We start from the raw sequence: 23,853 nt of genomic DNA, 5'->3' as shown, positions 1-23,853 counted from the left end.
TTGAGGGGAGGCAGAGAGCATGGTCTCCCTTTATTACTATTAGAAATCTATCTTCCCTCTATAATTCAGCACAGAAAGCAGGAAAAATTGTCTTTAAACAAGTGGCAGAGAGTTAAGAAGGAAAAGGAAATCATACATACAAAGATTTAGGGAAGAATGAATTGTTTCCATTACAAAACTAGAGCAAATAATTGATATCACTGCTGAGGTTAATTCTGCTTACATGGAGGAAAAAAAAAATATATTCTTCCCTCTTCCAGTCAGCATCTTCCTTATCTTGATTATTGTTTGTCACTTGCCAAGACATATTATATTGGGGGTATTTTTACAGCTACACTCCATTATACTGGTCTTGCCTGCTCTGATTGCTGCCAGAATCTTCAACAAGCATACAGCATACTTCAAAGCATACAGCAGGCTGACAAAATGACTTCAGATAGTATCTGGCTCTCTACAGTGTCCTTGGTGCCCTTTCATCCCTTCTGTTATCTGGCTGTGACTGCTCATCTAGGGCTATGACTCCTTCAGTTCTGCCTGGGATCTGTCTTCCTCACACCATTCTGGGTCTGGCTGCTCCCTTTGAGATGCAGCTGCCTTGTTTCTCCATTTTATTAGAGCCAGTGTTTCCTTGCTGATTGTTGCTCCTCCTGTTATTCTTGCTGCACTCTCTTCTCCTCAGCTGATGCAGCTCTCCAGGGCTATGATTCCTGCTGTCAGTTATTTCTGGTATGGAAAGGCTGTCACGCTTTCTGCTTTGATTTAACAATTCTCAGATATACTCCTGTGTTCAACAGGCTATATTTCCTGCTGCACTTGGGATATAACCACTTCTCCCATCATTGTGTGAGGACACTATCTCCCTTCCAGCTGCACACAGAAGACATATCCACTCTCTGATGTAACTTGAGAGCCTTGAATCATCTACCAGTACTGTTTATTAATGAACTATCATGACTTCTCATTTTTCTCTACATATTTGTGGCCCTAGTGGAGGATGAAACACTCCTATGTGAAAAATTACTAGTATGATGCTTTTAAAAGAGGCAAAACATTACCCTTAAGAGCTTAAGTGGAAAAACATTGTGTGCTGTAGGGCTGTAGTGCCTGTTCTACTCTGCTTGTGGGATTACCTGAATATCATTCTTAAGGGGTTTATGTCATGAGATTTCTTTACATGCGCAATCACTGAGGACAAAAAAGTGAAAATGAAAAATATATTCAGCTCCGAGGCATTTAAATAGCACAGTTTCAATGGTCATCTCTGAAGTGCACAGAAAAAGTAAGAGGCATATCTTTAAAATGACAGCTGGGTGTCTAGCAGAGATGGGCACTTTAATGGTGTCTAATTGATTTATGCCATATTGATGACAGTAAAGACAATGAAATTACAATGACATTCTATGACTGTCATTTCACTGAACAAAAATTAGATGGGAGAAAGTTTCATCACTTCAATATCGTGCAGAAAATTGTGAAGAGAGAAAAGGGATCACAATCCAAGGTCCCAGGGAGCACAAGGTGAACATAAAATAATATATATATATAAAAGAGGTTGAAAAAAAACCACCACCACACCAAAATGTAGGGAGAAGATACTGCACATAGGGCTAGACTGTTTGAAAACAAACATTTTATTTAAGACAGAAGAAAAGTCCTCATTGATGTCTCTAATCCAATGATTACTAGAGTCAACAGAAAAAAATTCCAAGAATTTAACACTTGATGGCATTTTAAAAAATAAGCCAGCAAACAACCAAAAAGCCATCCCAGAAACACCAGCAACAACATCCCTTCAGCAGCACTCACTGCATACGGAAGACTTTGAGGAACCTGAAAATATTTGAGCACAGGCCTGACCAGGTAAAAGCCTGCAGTATAATTTTATAGTTTGGATTTTATTGACATACCATTCATCACAGTATTTATATTGGCAGGCACCGGGGAGTTGGAAGGATAGGCAAATGTTCTAGCTACCTAATAAATGAGCTTGTTTCCCTAGTTGATTTGAAGTGCAAGCTATGCACGCAGGCATACAAGGTTACATAGGTATGAAACAATATAAGATTTACAACACGTTAAATCTTCTCTAATTTATTCTCAGAAGGAAACGATGTCAGGTGCTTGGGGGAAGGTACAGAAACAGTTAAAAAGAGCAGCTACAAACTCAGGAAAGTTTCTTCCTATTAGATACCATTTGTATCTAAAACAAAAAGGGTGATCAGTTAGAGGGAACAGCAGACAGGAAAATTATCAGACAGGAAAATAAAGATCTTATAGTCATCTTCCACTGCCAGTCCTCAAGGTGGTTTGCTAGATCTGGTAATAGGGTTCAAAATCTACAGGATCAGGCCCTACTATGAACATATTCAGTATCACCTAGGGTTTGATAGAGCTGGCCACTTGATAACCTGAGTGGAGACACTGTGGTATCCACTTGATATGGGCACTGTTACAATGAAAAAGGAACCTTTAAATAGACAGATACAAGATAGAGATTGCACTCTAATCTGCACAGAGTGATCCTATTAGCCTGCATCAAACAGCTAATAGTACACAGATGTGTCCTATTGTCTTATTTGTCATTTCAGTGTAAATTAAAATTACTTAATGTTTGCAAAGAGTTTATAAGATGAAAAGATAAGTGTCAAGTATTACAGTTTACTGTGTGATATTACTATTATCATATTAATTAGAAAAAATAATTAGCTTGAAATATTAAGATACTGAAGTGAGATAAGCCTCTGAACCTACTGCGGTTCAGCTATCACCAGCAAACATATGATTGAAACATTTAAACAATGAGAATACTTCAGTATGCTAAAAGCTGTTGGCTATTATAGCTTAATTGACCAAGAGTAATGTTTTCAATGTGAGCTAAGGGATTTTTGAAAATGTTACTTGTGCTCTTGAGCAACTCTGGCATTTTAAAATATTTTCCTCAATATTCTGTGTTTGCATATTACATTCTATACCTTTTACATGGACACACACACTCTCATTTGCCCATCCTTAAAGGCATAGGATCCTTTCACAGAAGAGGCTCACATTGAAGTTATTGCTGACTGGGAATAACTGATGACTATAAGAGAGGACACACCTCTTTTTTTAGCCCAGAATCAGGCTCAGTAGGCAAGTCAGTGCTCCGGTGCTGCTGTCTTGTTACCACCTGATGTTAGGCAGCTAATGACGCAGAATAAAAGATTCTCACATGCAAAGGTGATAGTCAGAAGACTCTTGTAACTGAATCATCAGCAGAGAGCTCCTGTACAGCTTCCACAGCTGAAGGTTTCAGGCAGCAGCCTCTATGTCACACATCAAGTGTGTTTGCTCAGGATAGTAAGGTACGGTATTACACCACGTAGCAGAGAAAAATTGTGTGGTTTGATGGTAACCACCAGCTTTTGGGCCATATGCTAACAGCAAGCCCAGTCATTTGATGGAGAAGGTGGAAGCGTGCAGCCCTCTTACTCTCACGCAGAAGCTCTTCAGTCCCAAAGCTGGCCAAAAGGCTTTCTATTCATTGAAGTACAACTTGAAATTGCAAGAATTTAATACATATTCCCTCACCACCTCAAAAGTCAGTTCCACCACTCTCACTCAGCAATAACTTCAGAATTTTCACTAGCTGACAGAAAAATTGTAATGGATAGGAAAAAAAAAAAAAAAAAAAACAGAAAAAACTTTATATTTAACTTTAGTACTTGACAAGCTTCCTAGAGAGATTCAATACGACAAAGACTACACATTGTTCTGCTTTTTAAAGCATCTAACACAACACAGACATTGCCACAAAATAAACAGTAATAAAAAACCCAAATCTTCTTGCTGAATTCTGACAGCCTCCCAAGTTTATTTATAACATTTAATAACACTGGATGTGTTGAATGTAACTGGCTAAAATCACTCTAGGATATTCTAAATATATTCTACAAAAATTTAAGTTTCCCAGTTTAGTGTACATATTTTTACGATGGTATTTGTTTTACAGACAGAATATGATCTTCTGGTAGCTACTGACACATCTATATGCAGAGATAGATAGGTTTAATTAGTCTCACCTTTTTATAGGCAATCCAGTCAAACACCCTGTCAATGTCTGTAGCTTGCTGCACCTCCTGGGATACTGGATGTGAACTGGCCAGACCATCCAGCAACATCACTTCATGTAGGACATCTGTCAGAAATCTCTGTTTTTCCTGAAATACAGCATATGTAGTAGTATCGCAGACAAATACACATTTACAAAAACACAGAAATGATGTGGTTATCAGAGGCAGTTGACTAATATGACAGTTGACTAAAATCAGACCTTCTGGTTCAAAAGTAAGCCACCATGACCTCCTACAGTCTTGAACAGGTACATGGGATAGACTCTGAGTTGAGATCTTTTGCTGCAGTGAAACTTGACTGAAATTAATGTAAAGAATATCAAATTAATCAAAATGTATCTGTAGGTGCAGACTGCAATTTCGATTATGACTATTCATTCACAGTTATGAGGGGTGGGTAAACAGGTGAAATGGCCTAGTCTTCAGTCATAAAAATATATAAATGTTACAAGTTGTGGAGCTCATTGAATACGCAGGTACAAAAACTTTTGACAGAGATGGGTAAACACAGTTGTTACTGCTTTATTTAGGGATGTTTAAGTCACTTGGCTCTTAGTGCAAAGTTCACATGGCAGGTTGACATGGGACAGGACAATGAACAAATCCCACAGCCGTGCCACAGCAAGTGCCTGCATTGTCTTTCATAATTCTGGTATAGAAATGCTTTCTCCTCAAGAACTTCCACGCTCTACAAACTTTGTAACTTCCATCTGAAGGAAACCATCATTATCTCTCTTTACAAGTGGGACAACAGCTGTACATAGAAGTTAAATCGCATAGGCAAAGTCACAGCTACATCAGAGGCAGGTGCAAACCCCAACAATGTCCGACATATTAATTTGTTTCTATAGCTTCTGCAAATATGAATTGTAGAGGTATGTCAAAACTGCTGCATATTTACTCCAGCAGCAACATTAATTGCTCTTCTATACTCTATGAATAGTGCTGCACTCACTTTTACAGTGCAAGTAGACGGGGCTTTTTCAGCTGAGAAATGATATGCCTTAAAAAATCCTCATAGCCATCCACACAGATGTGTCTAATCCAAAAGACTGCATCAGGAAAGAAGAGCTTCAGTTACTTGTTTTTTCAAGGCACAAATAAATGCAAAGAGAGATTTAAAAAATATGGAAGGTTTAAATAAGCTTTGGTCACCCCGAAATGACATATCTCAAACTTTATCTAAAATTACAACAGTTCCTGAGTTAATGTCAACCTAGTACCATAACATAAAGAAATTGTAGGCAATGCTACATTTTTTTTCAAAAGCCACCTTGATGTCCATAGATAAAGAACCACACAATTACATAATAAATTCTATGCTTAATTTCTTGGGTGGCAAGATTTTGGTACCAATGTGTTAATTTAAATTATATTTATAAGACAGCTGAAAAGCTCTTCCAGTGCTGATCCATCTGGAAATAAACCTTTATGTTAAAATTCATTAGAGCACAAGAAATGTACCTTGAGCTGATTGTATATTCAGGCAATTAAAAACACGGGATGCAGGAAAGCCAATTACCCAACACACTCTTAGTGTCCTCAGCTGGCTGCATGAGGTAAGGTTTGTGAAAGGAAAAGTAATGTCTTGTTCATATTAATGTTAATTTCCAAATTTTCTCAGGCATAGGCAGCTAGTAACTACCCTTTTTTATGATGAAGAAAAGGTGTAGGGAAACAATTATTATGACAGTCCTACTCAGGGAAAACTGTTGAGGTGTAAATGATTGTAGATATTTTGGTTACACCTCACACTCTCTATTAGTAACAGAGACCTAACTTCATCAGAAATACGATATGTAATACATGCAGGTATGAACACACAGAGGTATGGACCTGTCTCCAAATTAAAGACTGGATATCACAATGGACAAACAGTTGTGGGAGTCGATTGTTACTGTTTGGTATTAACTCATTAAAATAACCTTTGTTAATCACAAATTAATGCTTTAAATACAGAACCTGGAATCAAGACGATCAAGTATGCAGGAAACATAAAGCGAAGCTGTAAGAATACAAAAGATATAAAAAGGACAGGCTACATTTTGGTTTTGTGTTTGTTTCTTTGATCATCTCCTGAAGGCCAGAAAAGGAACATTTTAGATTTGTGATCACTTATTTAAGTTACCATAGTCCTTGTTGAAATTGATGGCAGAACGTCACACTGGGAAACTACTGCAATAGCTAGCATGCCTCCAAAAATGTAAACCTGCATTTTAGTGAGAACTAAGAAGGCTTTTAACCTACAAAGATAAATTTATTGAACTAATAGGACTTCGACAACGTGCCCACTTTGTCCTTTCAATACAAAGCATCTGAGAGTAGATTTCAAAGGAGACTGAAATATAACATCAGGGAGACACAGAGAGCGAGAGAGAGGAGTTTGCTGCTTGAAAGGGGCCCTGCAGCTTGAAAATACAACAGAACCCAGAAATGCAGAAAGAAATTTAAACTGCCTTAATTATGTCGAAGAAACACTACCTCAGCTGTTACAGTCATATCAGCACATTAAGGGTAAAAAGCCAACACATGTGACCAAACTGCTTATACTGATGGAAGATGGCCTTTCCATACCCTAGTTGTTTTACCCTATGCAGTACAGTGGAATTGATCTGTTTTAACATGATATCTACAGGACTAAAGAAATACCTAGCACAGAAATTGTAAAGAAAATCAATCTCGGAACGTGTTTAATGAGGCCAGCGAGCTGTCAACACAGTAGGTGACAGGTTTGCATCTAGACATGAAACAATGACAAAATGCTGTTTGAGGTGACACTCCTCCAGGGGAGTTCAACTACAAGAGAAAAGCCAAAGACTGTGATCCGCCTGTAAGGAAAAGAGGGCTTGAGGTGAGTCTTGAGGCTTTGGAAAGTGTAGCTGCATAGAAGCTCAATGGCGTGCAGTGCTAACATAGGGCCAGGGCTCTGAGCAGGAACTGGTATGACAGCAGCAGAAGCCTAGTCTGAAATAAGGACAGAGGTGCTTCCACTCGAATTTGTGCCTATAGCAATTCTTCCACCTATAGCAATTCTTCCACATCATGGAAATAATTTGGAGATTTTTAAATATGGATCTGCAGTGTAAATCACTCCACAGAAAAAAGAATCAAGAGTAAGAGACTGGATAGCCATAAGAAAGCTTTCAGGTTTTGGTTTATTTTCACCTTGTTCTAGGGAAAAAGGTTTATTGAAAGGCAGTGGTCACTCTTCGTGTATTAATCTCCAACAGGATGCCCACCATTCAGCTAGTCTCCCTCTAAATGGAAAGAACACCATTGTGAAATAACATGTTTTGGCAGAAAGATTATACCTTCAAAAGCCATTAAAAATTTATTGTGCATAACAGGATAACAATGGTGTAACAGAGAGGGGTTGCTACTGGTGATTTTACAATATTAAGGCATAACGTTAGAGTACAAGTTAGCATGACAATAATGTAATACTTAATATTAGTCACATAAAAATAATTTCTAAAAATTAATATGAAATACCGGTGAAAAGAATTAAAATGAAAAAACTGGAAAACATCCAACAGCAGAACAAAAGGAATAGCATAGTGAAAGCCAAAACTGATAATTAGTACGCAGAAGAGATCAAAGGCCTCAATATTAAAGGCACCGCCTTTGTTCTGGGACAGCCATTCAAACAGTTTATGGACTGAGAAATCTTTGTGAATAAAGCTGAATATTAGTGTGCAAATCTGCAAATTATTTCCCTGACAAATCTGCTGGAAATATCTTCTCCAAAATACAGTGCTTTACTAGCTGTCAGGAATACAAAGGAGGTGAGTGATCCCTCATGCCTGAGAAAACAAGGATATGCAAGACACAGTACTGGGGTGTGTAGGAAAAGTACACCCTAAGGAAAAAGAAATAGAGGCAAATTTTGAAAGCAATCAAAACCCACCAACATATACACTACTAGAACTTCAGTTCTAATACAATATATTTGAGGGTGAAGCTTAGCAAACTACACAGGAACATCATGTATGAGGAAAACTTAAGGTTCAGTAAAATACCTTAAGGCCAAAAAAGATCCACTAGGGGCCCAAAAGCAAGTTCTTTCTGTCTACATGTTTATAAATAGTAAGTTGTCATAGCACAGGAAGTCTCCTGAGTACTTGCAAATGAAAGGCAACATTTCTTTCTCTTTCTCTCTTCCCAACAGTAATTTTTTTTGTAAATAGCTTGAGCAGCTTACAGATTGCTTTTTTTTTAATTTATATCTCTGCATGTGTCCTTCAGTTATGTGCATAGTTTGCTGAAGAAGGCCTGCAACACATTCTACATTTATCAGCTGTGAATATGTTACAGTTCTGTGTCTACCTTCATAACCTTCTTTTCTGCATTTTCAGTCAAAGTTCTTGTAAAATTTCTGTTCTTCTGCTTGAGAAATTTTCACACTGGCTAACAATTTTAGCTGTTATAAAGCAACATCAATGTTCTGGGAGCTTGTAGTTAAGGAAGACCGATAGCTTTGAATATAAGTAAGGAGAACTGGGTATGTATTTTATTTTCAATGAAGTGCCAAACCAGATATTCATCACCACCTGCTTAAGTTGCCAAGGAGATGGGTAGTTGATTTGGAGTCTTTGTGTTATTTCACCAGCTACTTCAACTGCTCTTTCCTCTCAGTGCTCTGTTTATTGGGTATAACTTTGATTTGGTTGTACACCAGATCCATTACACCAAATGTAGGACTACAGAATGGGAGGATAGAGTGCAATAAAGGGATCCTTACAAAAGGAAACAACACATACTGGCCACCATGGTTTAAAAAAAAAATAAGCCAGTTTCCTTCTCCAAGATCATGTTTTGTTACCTTGCATGTAGTTGCCTTCACAGAAATAGTCATTAAGCGATTGGATGAACACAGATCAACTGTCCGCTCATATATTTGTCTCCAGAGCATTTTAAAACATTAGGCAAAAAAGTACGAAGTTCATCCTCTAACACAAATTCCACAAGGGGAATCTGTTGAGGAAATTCACGTCAATTCAAGAAACAGGAAATAATACTTAAATGAAAAGTGGCTTTGAGATGTGGTTGGTCAACTTCCAGCAATAACTGCCAGAGATCATCATCAACCAGAATATTTTTAAGGTGCTCTAACGTTTGCTAGATGGATTTTGCATCCCCAGACTCTGTATCCACTTCAAAATGATGACATTCAGTGAGCTAGGTCCTGAGGGAGCCAAAGACATTTTGCAGGTGCACCAAAACTTAATCATCGGCTTGTGCTCCAAGTAACTGCCCACAATTTTAAAACAGTGGTAGCACATTCAGGACTGCTGACAATTTAAGAAGTGGAGGCTTTCAGTAAGGGTGCCCTTAAATATACAGCTACAGTTTTGCCATTGAACTTCCCGTATTGGCTGTACTTCCAGATGAAGTGCATGTTTTTGTTTGAGTAGGGCTACCCTGCAGTGAGCCCTTGCCTTGAGGCAAAATTTGTCATGAAGTTTCCTTCTCATTTTTTACTGCAGACAAAGTGGTTACTAATTTGAAATTATGTGAAATTCAGCCATTTGACTGAAGTTTCTTTTTGAAACCAAAGCTCCATCTAAACCCTGTACTCAGATTTGAACTCATGTGACCCAAAAGCTCTCCTAATAATGTCATTTTAACTGTTCTCTCAAGATGAGCAGATAATGACATGAAGAAAGAAGAGATACTGACATTCTCCAAACCTGTACTCAATCTCTTGAACAAATGCTTCATCTAAATATTGGTATTCATTTATGTATGATCTCTAAATATTAAGAGCTAAGTACTTAAATTTAGAATTACATATATTAATCCAGCACCTTGCCAGAGCATAAAAAAAAAAAAAGAAACTGTGTTAAGGAAGACCATGTGGAGCTGTAAATTTATTTTCTTAGTTTTAAGCTAAATTTAGTACAAGGATTTCTAAACTTGTATACTTAAAAAGGGCTAGTAATTAGCAACCAGAAGATCTTGCAGCTTACCTTTACGTATCTCTTTTTTCCAGTGAAGTCAATTATACATGAGAATCTAGCTAATTTTACATTGAAAGCTTCCCCCATAGTTGAGTTATAACAGAAAATCATATAAGGACTGACTTCACTGAGCAGTTACTGGGGGAAAAAACACTCCATGTGGTATTAATTAAAGGCTTACTTTATACCGGCATGGGGAGCCTTTAACCAAAAAAGAAGAGATGAAAGTAGTTTTAAAAAATGAGAGGCTGGATCTCTCTCAATGCGGAGCCAGTGTGATATTTATGTTGGGTTAGAAGGATCAAGCAAGCTAAAGCTCAGGTCTGAAATGCCAAAATAATAATGAAATAAATCAAAAAGGGCCATGTCTTAGGTCTACTTCAAAACTTATAACAATTTTCAGGCTTTTCTATGAGTCAAACAATGCCTAAAAAACCTTTACAGATGGAGACAAATGCTTTAGAAGGCAATCCGAGTCAAAGTACATCGAAGATATACATGTGTCTAATGGCCTTACTCACTTTTATTATTTCAACTGAGTCAGTGAGAAAGATAGCCAATTACCATCATTTATCAAGAATTTGGGCAGCATGATGCATGATGTTCAAAGCACTTAATGTAATGAAGTTCAGTTAAACTGCTTTCTTTTAACTTGTTTAGGCACAGGTAATTTTTTGCTACACATATTTTTAAAGCAGAAATGTTGATATGTAAGCTCATTATTGTTTAAAGCTACCTGTAGTAATGGCAGGATTGCCTAGACTGTAGAACCTAATACTGTGAAAGAAAGATGAAAGACCCTCTTCCATGTAGATACAAAGTTTTACTCCAAATACTTTAATCACAGCTACTTAATACTAAGAAAATTTCTGGTGAATATGACCATTCTGAATTATAGAAGTAGTAAGCACACAAGAAAGTGGGAGATTTTATCCTAGAGCTTCAATGGATAGAGAAGGCAGAGAATTCAAAGCTATCACTGATGTACTACACCTTGACTCAGCCAATAAAGTTGTCAGCAAAGCTAACTTTTATATAATAAAGAAAAAATAAGACAGCTGGGCTCTGTGAAATGCTTTCTCAGCATCAAACCAGGTTTTGACCGCTAAAGTATTTGACGCTCATTTGATGGATGAAAGGGAAAATTACATGCCAGTAATTCCTGCTGTCATAGTCCTCAAAAACTACCCCAATACCAGAGACATTCAAGGACAAACATGATGGTTCCTTCTACCAGAAAATAAGGAGGCAAAAAATCAGCCAATAAATTCCTAGATCTGTATGCCTCAGTTGAATTCCTTCTTATATAAAATCACATACAAAGGACTTCACAGTAATGAGAGAAACAAGTAGAAAGGAAGATGGAATATGTAGTTGCAAACAGGCCTCTGAAAATAGGAAGATGAGCAGGGTAGATGTGAAAAGACAGGACTACAAAGAGAAATTAGCAGCATGAAGTATTCTGCTGTAATTTTTAGTTTTCTCTGATCCTAAAACTACACAACATCACTATGAGGGTGGTGAGGTACTGGAACAGGTTGCCCAGAGAAGTTGTGGATGCTCCATCCCTGGAAGTGTTCATGGCCAAGCTGGATGGAGCTTTGGGCAACCTGGTCTAGTGAAAGGTGTCCCTGCCCATGGCAGTGGGGTTGGAACTAGGTGATCTTTAAGGTTCCTCCCAACCCAAACTATTCCATGATTCTGTAAGTTTGCAAACACCTTCTGGACAAGACAAGAAATTCTGAACCTGCTGGAAGGCTCAATAAAGTGTTACAGCTCCATGTTAGTTCAGTATATATTGTTATTCATCCATCTTTCCTGTGGTAAAAGAAAAGCTTATAAAACAATTGAAGAAAAACTGATAAAATCGAGAACCTTGGAAGTGGGAGAAATATTTAAGCAAGCTAAAGAATCTATAGAAGAAGAAAAAGCCAGAAAACGGGCTTCAGATAAAACCCATGGCTCTCTGCTTTGTGCAGAACTCTCTGCTGTTCATTGAAGTTATAATGGGTTGAACACGCTTAATGGATAGCTCTCCTAAGAGCCTCAGGTTCAGCCACATTAAGTCCGTCAATGCCAAATAACACAAACACTGAAAAATGCTCAGCTCTGTTTAAAGAGAAGTATCTTCAGACAGCCAGTAGGAAAACTTCAGGGGTTTATGAAGCTTTAGTGGTAAAAGCTTATGTGTCTGTAGCCTATAAGCACCCAACAAGCTAGGTAGGAAACTAGATAAATCCATTTGATTTAGATTGCCCAAGTTGCATTTCCAGACAAAAGTCCTTTTTTCTAGAATTCACTAACAGTCTTCCATTTCTACACGTATTCAAAAGCAAATATGACAAAAAAATCTTTAATAAGCTGAAAATAAGCTGAATTTTACATTTTAGTCCATGGGCTTCTTGAGGAAAGTTTCAAGGGTAACTTTTCAAAACTGCAAGAGAAAGAACTGTCTAACTTTCCCCATTCTTGAGAGATAAAGAGAATGCTGGTATATTCCTCTTGGTTTTCCCAATGCAAAGAGCTGTGGTATCATATACCACAACATTTTTTATTTCACAGATACAAATTATTGCTCGCAAAACACCACCCAGAATGCTGGAATATTTCTCCATTTAACCATCATTATGGAAAATAAGTTTTGTAAGTCTTTTTTTTGCAACTGCTTCATGAAGCTTGTACTGTATCCCTCACTTTAAAAAGAAAAGAAAAGAAAACAAAACAAACAAACAAACAAACAAACAAACAAAAACTAAGTTGTTTGGAACAGCTTTTTTTTTAATAAATGCTCATTTTTTAATTTTTGAAGTTTACAAATATCAGTGTGATCTAAACAGCAAGTGCACTTTATACCAATAATAAAAATATCCAGCAAGTCAAAATTCAGTAACTGCCACTTTTGCTTCCTCTTTCTACAATCTGTGTAACAAGGCTGAAAAATCACAATGTTGATTCCTACTCTAGACTGCAAAAGAATGCAGCATGTTTAAATGTTTAACTCATCAAGTGCCATAAATTTTCTAATTATTTAAATATGTCAATATAGTTATTTTTATGTCAAAGGCCAAAGATACCCAAAGCCTTATGAAAGGTTTATGTCTATCTTCTTTTTAATTTAAGGAGAAACTTGACAGAGTAATATTTTTTCAGGTACAGCAATATTACTGTAGTTAATTCTAATTTATGCAGCACACATGTCTGATTTCCGATAACTGTCACACCTTGTTCAACCCATTTGTTTTGCCCGTATTCTGTTAAGATGCCAGAATTACATGTGATGGGCATGTAATTTGCATAATAGTTAACATTATATTCATTCCACAGAAATCTCAAGCAAATATTCTATATTCCAAATGACTTCTAAAGCAAAGTTATTCTGGATTTGTTAAACTGATTATGTGAAGAACAAATGACTGATGATTTGAATATAAAATTCAGTGTATAAACGTTGGCAACTATGACATTTCACTATGCTAAAATCATAAAGACCTGCCAGATTTCATTGCATTCATAATTAGAATTATTACATTGTAATTCAGGATGTGTTTTTCATAAAGATGAAGGGAACGAGTTTTAATACAGCTAAAGCCAGGTAAACCCAACAAGCCTACCTATGCAAGACAGATGTCAGTTCAGATAAAGATTTATTTTCCTTTCGATAATGTAATTACAAACCAAAATTGACACCTGAAAGAAAAAATTAAGATACTACAAAGAATTCAAACATCACAGGAAGCATATCTAAAATACTTGTATACAACTATTTTAAAAAATTAGTTTTTGCTCATAATTATAGCGTCTTCATTTCATGACACACAAAAATTTGTGGCATAAGAATACTCAATAAATCCCCAATAAATGAGAAATAACATTTCAGAAGTTAGTGTGCAAATGTTTGAACAAAATATTCAAGCTACAACAAATCTCTATCAGGCAATCTGTATTTATAACACATATTTTGCCACCAATTAAATCTGTGTAAACAAAAAACAATAGCAAATAGAAAAAAATCTTCTAAGGATAATAAAGTCTACATAGCAACCTTCAACATGGTCTCAAAACACTTTTCTTGTCCTGACATCTAGCTCATTATCGCTCATTTTTCTTATAAGCACAACATGTCTAGACTACAGTGGGTGATATAAACTGGGGCCTGACTAGATATGGTATGATATAACAGAAAGACTCCAAAAGAATGTCCCAGCATGGTCTTCCCAGTTCACGCTCAGAGAGCTCCAGTATTTGCACAGCAGTTCACAAAGCATGTCCAACTGTATACTGCTAGAAATTATACTGAAGCCTGGATTCTCAATTCATTTATCCCATGTTAATGCAGTATGTACTGCTAAATGGAAAAATACCAGCAGGGACACTAAACTTAGAAAGAGAAGAACAGACTATTGTGAGAAAAAGTATGCTTAGATTTACAGTACACTTTAGCCAAATATTTCTTTCCAATTTATGTTGGGTTTGCGGCTAAAATACAATATTCTGAATATTTTCAAAAATGGTCCATGTTAAATCATAACTCCTTTAATCTAAAAATGTTTCTAGGCAGAGAGAGAGTAGTTATTTTAATGTTGGGTTATGACAGACATGACCTTATTTCTTTTGTAATAAATTGTAGATTACACTTTTGGAATGCTGTCGAATTATTTCACACCTAGTGATTTTGCTTCATTGGACATCTGATACTTGCATGCATCATTTAGTATTTTTCAGCTGTCCCTGTGTCTAACAAAAGCAGGAGTATAACAGCAGACCAACTTTTCTGTGGAATCTCAAGTTAACAAAATTAAACTGGCTCACCATGTTCCATCCTGGGTAGAGGTAGTCTGTCCCAATAAATTCAAAATAGTGAGCAAAACCTTCTTTCAACCATACATCCTCCCACCAAACTGGAGTCACAAGGTCACCAAACCACTGCAAAGAGAGTTCAAATAAACAACCTTTAGGAAACTATGTTTGCATTCATCTCATTTATATAGCACATATTCCTCACAAGCTTTAATAAAGAGTAGTATATGCTACCCAATGAAACTCATTAACTGCTTTTTTCGTGTACTGATGAATTAAGCCTTTATAGGATGCACAAGTTACTGAAGTAAAACAGTAGAGAAGAACAAGCAGGAAAAAAGAAGCACTGAGGAGAGTATTGACAGTGTGTACACCTAGAGTAGATGCTCACCCAGGTTTAAGGGACTAGCACATGTAATGGACAGAAAAAGCCTCATGAGTAATTTGATTCATTACCTGGAAACCTCACTATGTATAGTGTGAATCTTGAAAACCTGGAGACACAATCTCTGTACCCTAGACCTATATTTTAGCTTTTCTTCTTCCACAATGTCTACCCACCAAGATTTGCAATACTACTGGTGCTCCATTTGTTGGCTGGTTTCCTAAGGAAAGCAGTTTCATGCAATCATGCCATGTCTCTGAGGGTAGTAAAAGCAAGTAGCTGATGCAACTTAAAGAATGCCCCAGGATATCTGAGATACCCACACAGGCCTAGGAAATTTCAGGCAGGACTTACAGGAGATTCGCAGCCTTCCTAAACAGCAGCTGGAGGCAGAGGGTATCTAAAATGCCAGGGGCCACCTATGCTTATGCAAAAAAAGTACTGAAGCTGACTGTCTTTCATGTTCCGCCCCATGTCGCTCTTAAATTTTCCCACTGACTTCGATCACATTTAGAAAGAATGGCAAGGATTTTAAACATAATTAAACTCCTACAAAAGTACATGAAGACCAGTAGCTGAAAAGAGGAGAAGGATCTAAACTGAGGGCAAGACAAGAATGCGGCCATAAGATACCCTGCTCAGTAGCCATCAACAGTGACAAGCCTCTCACAATGTGGGACATAATGTGGGTGTCAGAAGGATTTTAGACAGAGCTGGGATGATCACTGTAACAGGAATGAGGACTAAGGTTCAAAGGAAATCCCATGGGCAAGACTGCTTGAAGGAAAAGGGGCCCAAGAGAGCTGGATTGCATTCAGAAATTGCTTCTTCCACACTCAGGATCAGAGCATCCCCACACATAGGAAGTCAAGGAAGGGAGCCAGGAGGCCTGTGTGGTTGAATAGTGATCTGTTTGGTATGCTCAAGCAGAAGAGGAGAGTTTACAGGTCATGGAAGCAGAGGCTGGCCACTTGGGAAGAATACAAGGCTGCTGTTAGAGGATGTAGGAAGGCAGCTAGGATAGTCAAGGCCTCCTTAGAATTACAGCTGGCGAGAGGGGTCAAGGACAGCAAAAAGAACTTTTTCAAACACATAGCAGATAAAACTAATACCAGAGGCAATGTAGGCCCACCGATGAATGGGGTGGGTGCCCTGGTGGCAGAAGATACAGAGAAGGCAGAATTACTGAATGCCTTCTTTGTCTCTGTCTACTCTGCTGGAGGCTGTCCTGGGGAGCCCTGTACCCCTGAGACCCCGGATGAAGCCAGGTCAGTGGAGGAGTTTGCTTTAGTCGATGAGGACTGGGTTACGGACCAATTAAATAGTCTGGACGTCCATAAATCTATGGGTCCAGATGGGATGCATCCGCGGGTGCTGAGGGAGCTGGCTGAAGTCATTGCTAGATCGCTCTTCATCATCTTTGCCAAGTCTTGGGAAATGGGAGAGGTGCCAGAGGACTGGAGGAAAGCAAATGTCACTCCAATCTTCAAAAAGGGAAAGAAGGAGGACCCGGGTAGTTACAGACCGGTCAGCCTCACCTCTGTCCCTGGGAAAGTAATGGACTAGCTTATCCTTGGTGCCATCTCAAGGCATATCAAGGATAAGAGGGTCATTAGGGGCAGTCAGCATGGCTTTACCACGGGTAAGTCATGCTTGACCAACCTCATAGCCTTTTATGAGAATGTAACAAGGTGGATGGATGATGGCAGAGCGGTGGATGTGGTCTACCCTGACTTCAGTAAAGCCTTTGACACAGTCTCTCACAGCATCCTCACAGTTAAGTTGAGGAGATGTGGTCTAGGCAATAGAGTAGTGAGGTGGGTTGCAAACCGGCTTAAGGAGAGAAGCCAGAGAGTGGTAGTCAATGGTGCAGAGTCTAGTTGGAGGCCAGTATCTAGCGGAGTGCCTCAGGGGTCAGTACTGGGGCCAATATTGTTCAACATATTAATTAGCGATTTGGATGAGGGAATTGAGTGTACTATCAGCAAGTTTGCTGATGACAGTAAGCTGGGAGAAGTGGCTGACATGCCAGAAGGCTGTGCTGCCATCCAGCGAGACCTGGACAGGCTGGAGAGTTGGGCGGGGAATAACCTGATGAAATTTAACAAGGGAAAGTGTAGAGTCCTGCATCTGGGCAGGAACAACCCCAGGTTCCAGTATAGGTTGGGAAATTACATATTAGAGAGCAGTGTAGGAGAAAGGGACCTGGGGGTCCTGGTGGACAACAGGATGACCATGAGCCAGCACTGTGCCCTTATGCCAGGAAGGCCAATGGCATCCTCAGGTGTATTACAAGGGGGGTGGTGAGTAGATCGAGAGAGGTCCTCCTTCCCTTCTACTCCGCCCTGGTGAGACCACATCTGGAATAGTGTGTCCAGTCAGTTCTGGGCCCCTCAGTTCAAGAAGGACAGGGAACTGCTGGAGAGGGTCCAGTGTAGGGCAACAAAGATGATTAAGGGAGTGGAGCACCTCCCTTATGAATAAAGGCTGAGGGAGCTGGGTCTCTTTAGCTTGGAGAAGAGGAGACTGAGGGGTGACCTTATTAATGTTTATAAATATATAAAGGGTGAGTGCCATGAGGATGGAGACAGGCTCTTCTCGGTGGCAAATAATGATAGGACAAGGGGTAATGGGATCAAGCTGGAACACAAGAGGTTCCACTTAAATTTGAGAAAAAACTTCTTCTCAGTGAGGGTGACAGAGCACTGGAACAGGCTGCCCAGGGAGGTTGTGGAGTCTCCTACTCTGGAGACATTCAAAACCCACCTGGACATGTTCCTGTGCGACCTCACCTAGGCATTCCTGCTCCGGCAGGGGGATTGGACTAGATGATCTTTTGAGGTCCCTTCCAATCCCAAACATACTGTGATACTGTGAAATCAGGCATCATCAATTCTTCTGCTGATGGATGACCCTGTTTAAATTATCGTATTGGCTTTGTGCAACCTGGACCATTGCAAGACCAGTGGTAAGAGTAGAAATACATACACGATTATGAAAACATATTTCATACTCTTTGTAGCATCTTTTTTGCCAAACAAATACAAAAAAACTGTTTCAGTAAAATTCTCAGTCAGTTTTTTTCTTAATGTGATTAGAAATTAGATTAATTCATAATCAACTGAGATAATTTTGAGCTTTCCTGGAGTTGTAAATTCTGAAAATACACAGAAAGGGAGCAGCAAATAAGTATTCCAGAGGAGAGACTCCTGTCAGAATAGAGGAGCTGCTGCTAACACTCTAATGATTGTGGGCAATGGATGAAAGCAAAGTTGGGCAGTAAGCAGTTTGCTTTCTTGACAGCTGGCTTATTTGAAGGTTTTGTCTGGGACCTGAATGAAAGGTCTTGCTCCTATGCATGTCTTTGTGAAGTGAGAATAGCGTCAAGGAAGGATCAATGCTGCGAAGAGGACCCATAGTGACGTGAACACAGGGGCTCCAAAGAAGAGACTACAGAAACTGGGATTATCAGATTGCCACACAATGGTCAGTAAATAGGATTTAAAGAAAAAAAAAAGAAGTGAAACATGGGAGAAAAGATGAGGTTGACAAAAGTCATATTCACACACTAAGTGAAGCTAAACTTAATGGACACTCAGTGATCATAATCTAGGTGAAGACTACCGACAAATTAACTGTCTACAGGACCAATAGAGATAGAACAAGATTTTAAGAACACTTAACTGAAAAGACAAAGAAACACTGGATATGCATCCGTATAGATACTGCACTTTTCACAATTTGAAATCCTACAGTAGCATACCACCAGAGGAGTATGAAAGCCATATAATAGGCTGATTAAATTATTTCTAATGACAGACTAAACACAATAGCACAGAGTTTATTTCTTCAATTTCATGAGGACTTCTAAACAGATATGAGACCAGTAACAGTCATGGTATGCTACAACCATTCAGAAAGACATTTAAAAAAATAAACGTTGTAAAGTTCATAATATATTCTACTGTTATTCAAAAGAATTTATAACATGCATTTATGATGTCACACAAGAGAATTTCTTATACTACTTTGTGAGTTTTCCATGTGTATTTATTAATGACACAACTAAAAGTATTCATTTAATTATCTACCTAAAGGAAGAAGTGGTTTACAGGCATTAAAATAGCATGTAATATTAGTATGAAAATGTAGAGAATTTGCTTAACTAGTCTTGAACAGTATCAAAGATAAGATGTCACAGACAGAGCAGTCCCAGAGACTGCAATTACTGAAGCCAAATTTTCCAGCAGAAAGGTACTATTATCCTCCTAGGTGTTACATGTCTGAAAGGAGAACATCAAGTAAAGTATTTCATTTACTGAAGTAATTGTTTATTTATTTATTTGTGTATTTGGCTACAGACACTATTTGCCTGGAGTGAAGATCATTACTTCTTTTCATTTTGGAATAGAAAAATGAATTGAAATGTATTGATTACATAAATTCCTTGTGTCCCTTGGGTGTTACGTTCAGCCTGACATGGAGAAGGCACTTATTTTACAGACACACTGAAAGGACACTCTTTCCTATATGCTTTCTTTACAAATTATTAAAAAAAACCACATTGATTTAGAAGTTTTTAATTTTCCTTTTGTGTTCATGCCTCTTTAACTCAGTCTGTCACACCAAGTTTTGTGCTCAGGTGGGAAAACTATCACAAAAAATCATGGTGCATGACTCTTTCTTCAAAGGCTGTAGGTGGGACTGATCTGTGATATGCAAATAAAACTGATTACTACCTTAATAGACTTATTTTAATAAATTATGCTAATTACTTCAAGCTATCAATTTAAGCTGTTAGAAATGTGTGTTTTGACCAACATCTCATTTGCATTTGGTGGCTTGAAGAAGCTTTTATGTTTAAACATTCTTCCAATTATTAATTTTTTAAATCAAATACATAAAATATTTCAAAAGAACACTCGAGCTGAAATATCAAGCATTATCAACCTACAAAACGACTAAATTAAAGCTACCTGTGTAAGGTCAGTGTGTCCCTCCTAAAACATGTACCCAAAATAAAAATCTGGTCAAGCATTACAAAGTTACCTGTGAAGAAATCAGGCGTAAAATTCTTTCTTACACATTTTTATCTCTATTTTGACAACACAACATTTCTTTGTCCTAATTCTTAATATTAATCTGTTTTTTCTGATCTTGGACACAACATTAGCAAAGCAATTGCCATGTTACTCTATGTAACAAGGATCTCATACAGGTCAGTTTGCTACAGACTCAGGTATGTTCTGTAAGTCTTAAAATCATGGATTTAAAAACAAGGGAAATAGCACAATACAATTCTAAAAAAAAAAAAAAAGTATTTTAAGAAAACATGGAAAACATATTTTAGAAGAGTTCCCTTACCTCTTACCTGAAATGTTAAAAAAAAAACAAACCAATAAATAAAAAATAAAACTGGAGATGTAGATTCTACTTTTGGGTGTGGCAGAAGTGATTTTGGTTAATCTCTGTTATTTTATGTGTAAAAATGAGTGAAGGGGACCAATATTCACGCGGCACCCCAGGTTAGCAGACCAGATGATATACAGAAAAAGAGGATGAAAAATGCTGTGAAGAATTAACAAACAGCAGAGGCAAGAGACCCTGGACCCAACTTGATCTCAGTTCAATACATTTTCAGCTAAGCTACTATTGTTCCTGCTATATGCTATCCACAGCTTAAGTCTCCTTGAGGGGGTTCTGAGTATGGCAAGATAAAAGCAGAAAAAAAGTGGCTAAATAAAGACAATACTGCGATGGAGGTGCTAGACAGTGTTTTATGACTTGTATTTTTTGAGGATTTCTCCCTTTAAATTTTATTTGCAGATGAAAAATCCATATTCTCTGTGAGTCAATTCTGCATCTAAAAAATAGAAATAACATTTTTTTCACCTGAATATTTTCTATCTTGTCTAGTTATGCAGTGAAGCAGCTGAGCAAGGACCTAATCTGCATGGTACTAAAACAGAAACAGCAGTAACATGAATGGAGGAAGATACTTTTAATTAAGCCAACAGCACTGGAATAACTGGATACCAAGTAAACCTTATCACTTTAAATTTTAAGGTCACTTAAAAGCACTCTATGGCCACATTGTTACCCTAAAATAAATTCAAATATAGTTTTCACGCACCTCATGATCCTCTGATATTCCCAGAACAAAGTAAAAAGGCTTCAGTTTCAAGGAGAATCAAATAAACAAACTTGGCAAGTTACTGATGTGATAATTGCCCACATCTGAAGTACAAATTGCTTTGGAAGCAGAGAACATTATTAAAGCGGTGCAAAGAATAACTGGAAGTAATGGGATGACTTCAGAAAAAGGAAGATTTAAGCTGAATGCTAGGAAAAAGTTATTGACCATCAGATTTAATCAAAAGGCTTTAAGGGAAGTGATATAACCCTGTAATCAGGAGCACTGAACCCAGCACTACAAAACACATGACACGGAAGAATCTAATCCTAACATGAGCTGTGATTTGATGACCTAATATGTGTTTTGCACACCTGATTCCTAAGCCACTGTAATTTTTCAGGCTGAATAGTGCGCTACTCTATTGTACTACACAATAAAGAGCACATAATAAAATCAGATGATCGTATTGAGAACAAACCAGCAATAACTTTGAATAGAAATGTCATGTTGTAGTTGAGGACTCCATATTCATCAACAGTTTTAATGTGAAACATGAATATGAACCGAACTTTACTATTTCCAGGTTCACCTACCAGGACTCCATCACAAAGGCTCCCTTTTATATGGTACTTTTTATTTGCAGAAAGTGTTAAGAATTTTCATTGCCTTTTAAAGAATACTGTGTAAAGTTACAGACATAAGCCATGCTGATTACACAGTAGGATTTTGTTCATTTTAACCTGAAGGCTATGATTATGCCTCTTATGAGTGCAAGAAAGGGTTTTCTGCCCCTGTAGCAAATTTCTCCAATAACATTTGCATTCAACTCAATATTACTAAACACATATAATGTGTTTAGTTTGAGATATGAAGATGGAAGAAATGTAAAATAAATTGTAATATGGGTTTATTACAAACTTTTCTTATTGATACAAAAGTTGCTGTACATATATTCGATTATCCACCACTAGTGAATAGAAGGTCCATACTAGAACTATTTAAAAACAAAAAAACAAACAAACAAAACAAACAAACAAACAAAAAAAAAAACAAAAAAAAAAAAACAAAAAAAAAACAAAAAAAAAAAAATGAAAAGGAAGTATGTGTATATGTGATGGAAGATGACAACCAAATTGATTTCAGCCAAAACATTTTTTTCACATGAACACGAAATTCAGCATGAATCTGCTATGGTTCTGCAAGAAATCATTTTCTACAGTTATCAATGTGTCTAGTCTACACACCAACAGCACACTCACACACAAACATGCAGAATATACAATATAATCATACAGAAATAGAGAAGTTGTTCATTGCTACTAATTTTCTCTTCTACCCTTTTTTGAGTCTCCCAGGTTCTGCATTGTAGTTATTAGTCTTACAAATCTCTGTATTATTTGGACTCCAGTTACAATAAAAAGTTGCAACTGTCTATGTGAACAACACAAATTAATTTTTGGTTTTGAAAAGGAATACACAGTTTCAGACATTAATATCAAATATCTGAACACCTTTAATACCTGATGACATAGCTCATGTACAATGACCATGGTGACATCCAGTAGGTATGATATAGAAGAAATGCTTGGATCTAGCAGTATCCTTTGCTCCACAAAAACACTCAGTCCCCAGTTCTCCATAGCAGCATACGGATGCTTAGGCACAGCTAACAGATCTAGAAATAGAAAAAATATATGTTAACTACTGTGGAAGCTACTATGCTGAAGAGCCACTGTAAGGCCAGCCATAAATAATCACAAAAAGCATTTTAAATAATAAACATGTAAAAACCAAAAATTGATTTCAGCTCTCTAGTACCATTATTTAGGAAACAATAAAATACCCGTTTTTTATTTTATGCCATTATTTGATCACACATTACCATGCTATTGCTTTAACACAGTACTTAGTATTTCTAATTGAAGTTTTCTATACAGAATCCAGCTTATTTACAATACCTTGTTAATTTATTTCTGGGTTTGATACTGCTTATCATATTTACTATATCAATGTAGTAACACAGACTTTTATCACATGTATCTTTTACCTTTTCATTAAAGTGACTCCTTTATGAACACCTTATGCACCAAACTGTATGTAAGGACTAACATTAAGAGGAACACTGAAGAAAAGGCTGCTTCATAACAACCAGAAACATGGCAAACTGTTCAGAATCACCAGTTCTTACAAAACAAAGCATCTCTCAGTGTGCACTATTGCTAGCAGGCATCCTCTGAGAACAGGACTGTTGACAGCCATCTCTCAACCCCACAGGCTGGAACAATGATGCCAAACACAACTTCAGGAGTATTACTTCAGTTTTGTATTCAGTAAGCGATAAAATATTAAGAAGAAGATAAGGAGGTCCTTCATCAGGTACAAAACAGCAGTGGGGAATTTCTCTCAGTAGCATGAGGTTTAACAAGACAATACCATAATACAATATCTATCCATGTGTTAGAAAAA

General features: G+C 37.5%; 1 protein-coding gene across 2 annotated transcripts in view; it reads right to left on the bottom strand.

Annotated features, from left to right (window-relative positions):
• TRHDE (thyrotropin releasing hormone degrading enzyme) overlaps window positions 1–23,853 on the bottom strand; it is a 218,370-nt gene that overhangs the window by 108,987 nt on the left and 85,530 nt on the right. For both annotated transcript variants that reach the window (XM_065844053.2, XM_071799303.1), the window contains exons 4-6: window positions 22,908–23,062; window positions 14,879–14,992; window positions 4,059–4,196 (exon numbers count right to left, since the gene is read on the bottom strand). In XM_065844053.2, coding sequence (XP_065700125.1) covers window positions 4,059–4,196; window positions 14,879–14,992; window positions 22,908–23,062 — 407 coding nt within the window. The remainder of the gene's footprint in view (window positions 1–4,058; window positions 4,197–14,878; window positions 14,993–22,907; window positions 23,063–23,853) is intronic.

Source organism: Patagioenas fasciata, chromosome 1, assembly GCF_037038585.1.
Source record: "Patagioenas fasciata isolate bPatFas1 chromosome 1, bPatFas1.hap1, whole genome shotgun sequence".
NCBI lineage: Eukaryota > Metazoa > Chordata > Aves > Columbiformes > Columbidae > Patagioenas > Patagioenas fasciata.
Note: the sequence above shows the minus strand (reverse complement) of the source record. Positions and strands in the feature narration are given on the sequence as shown.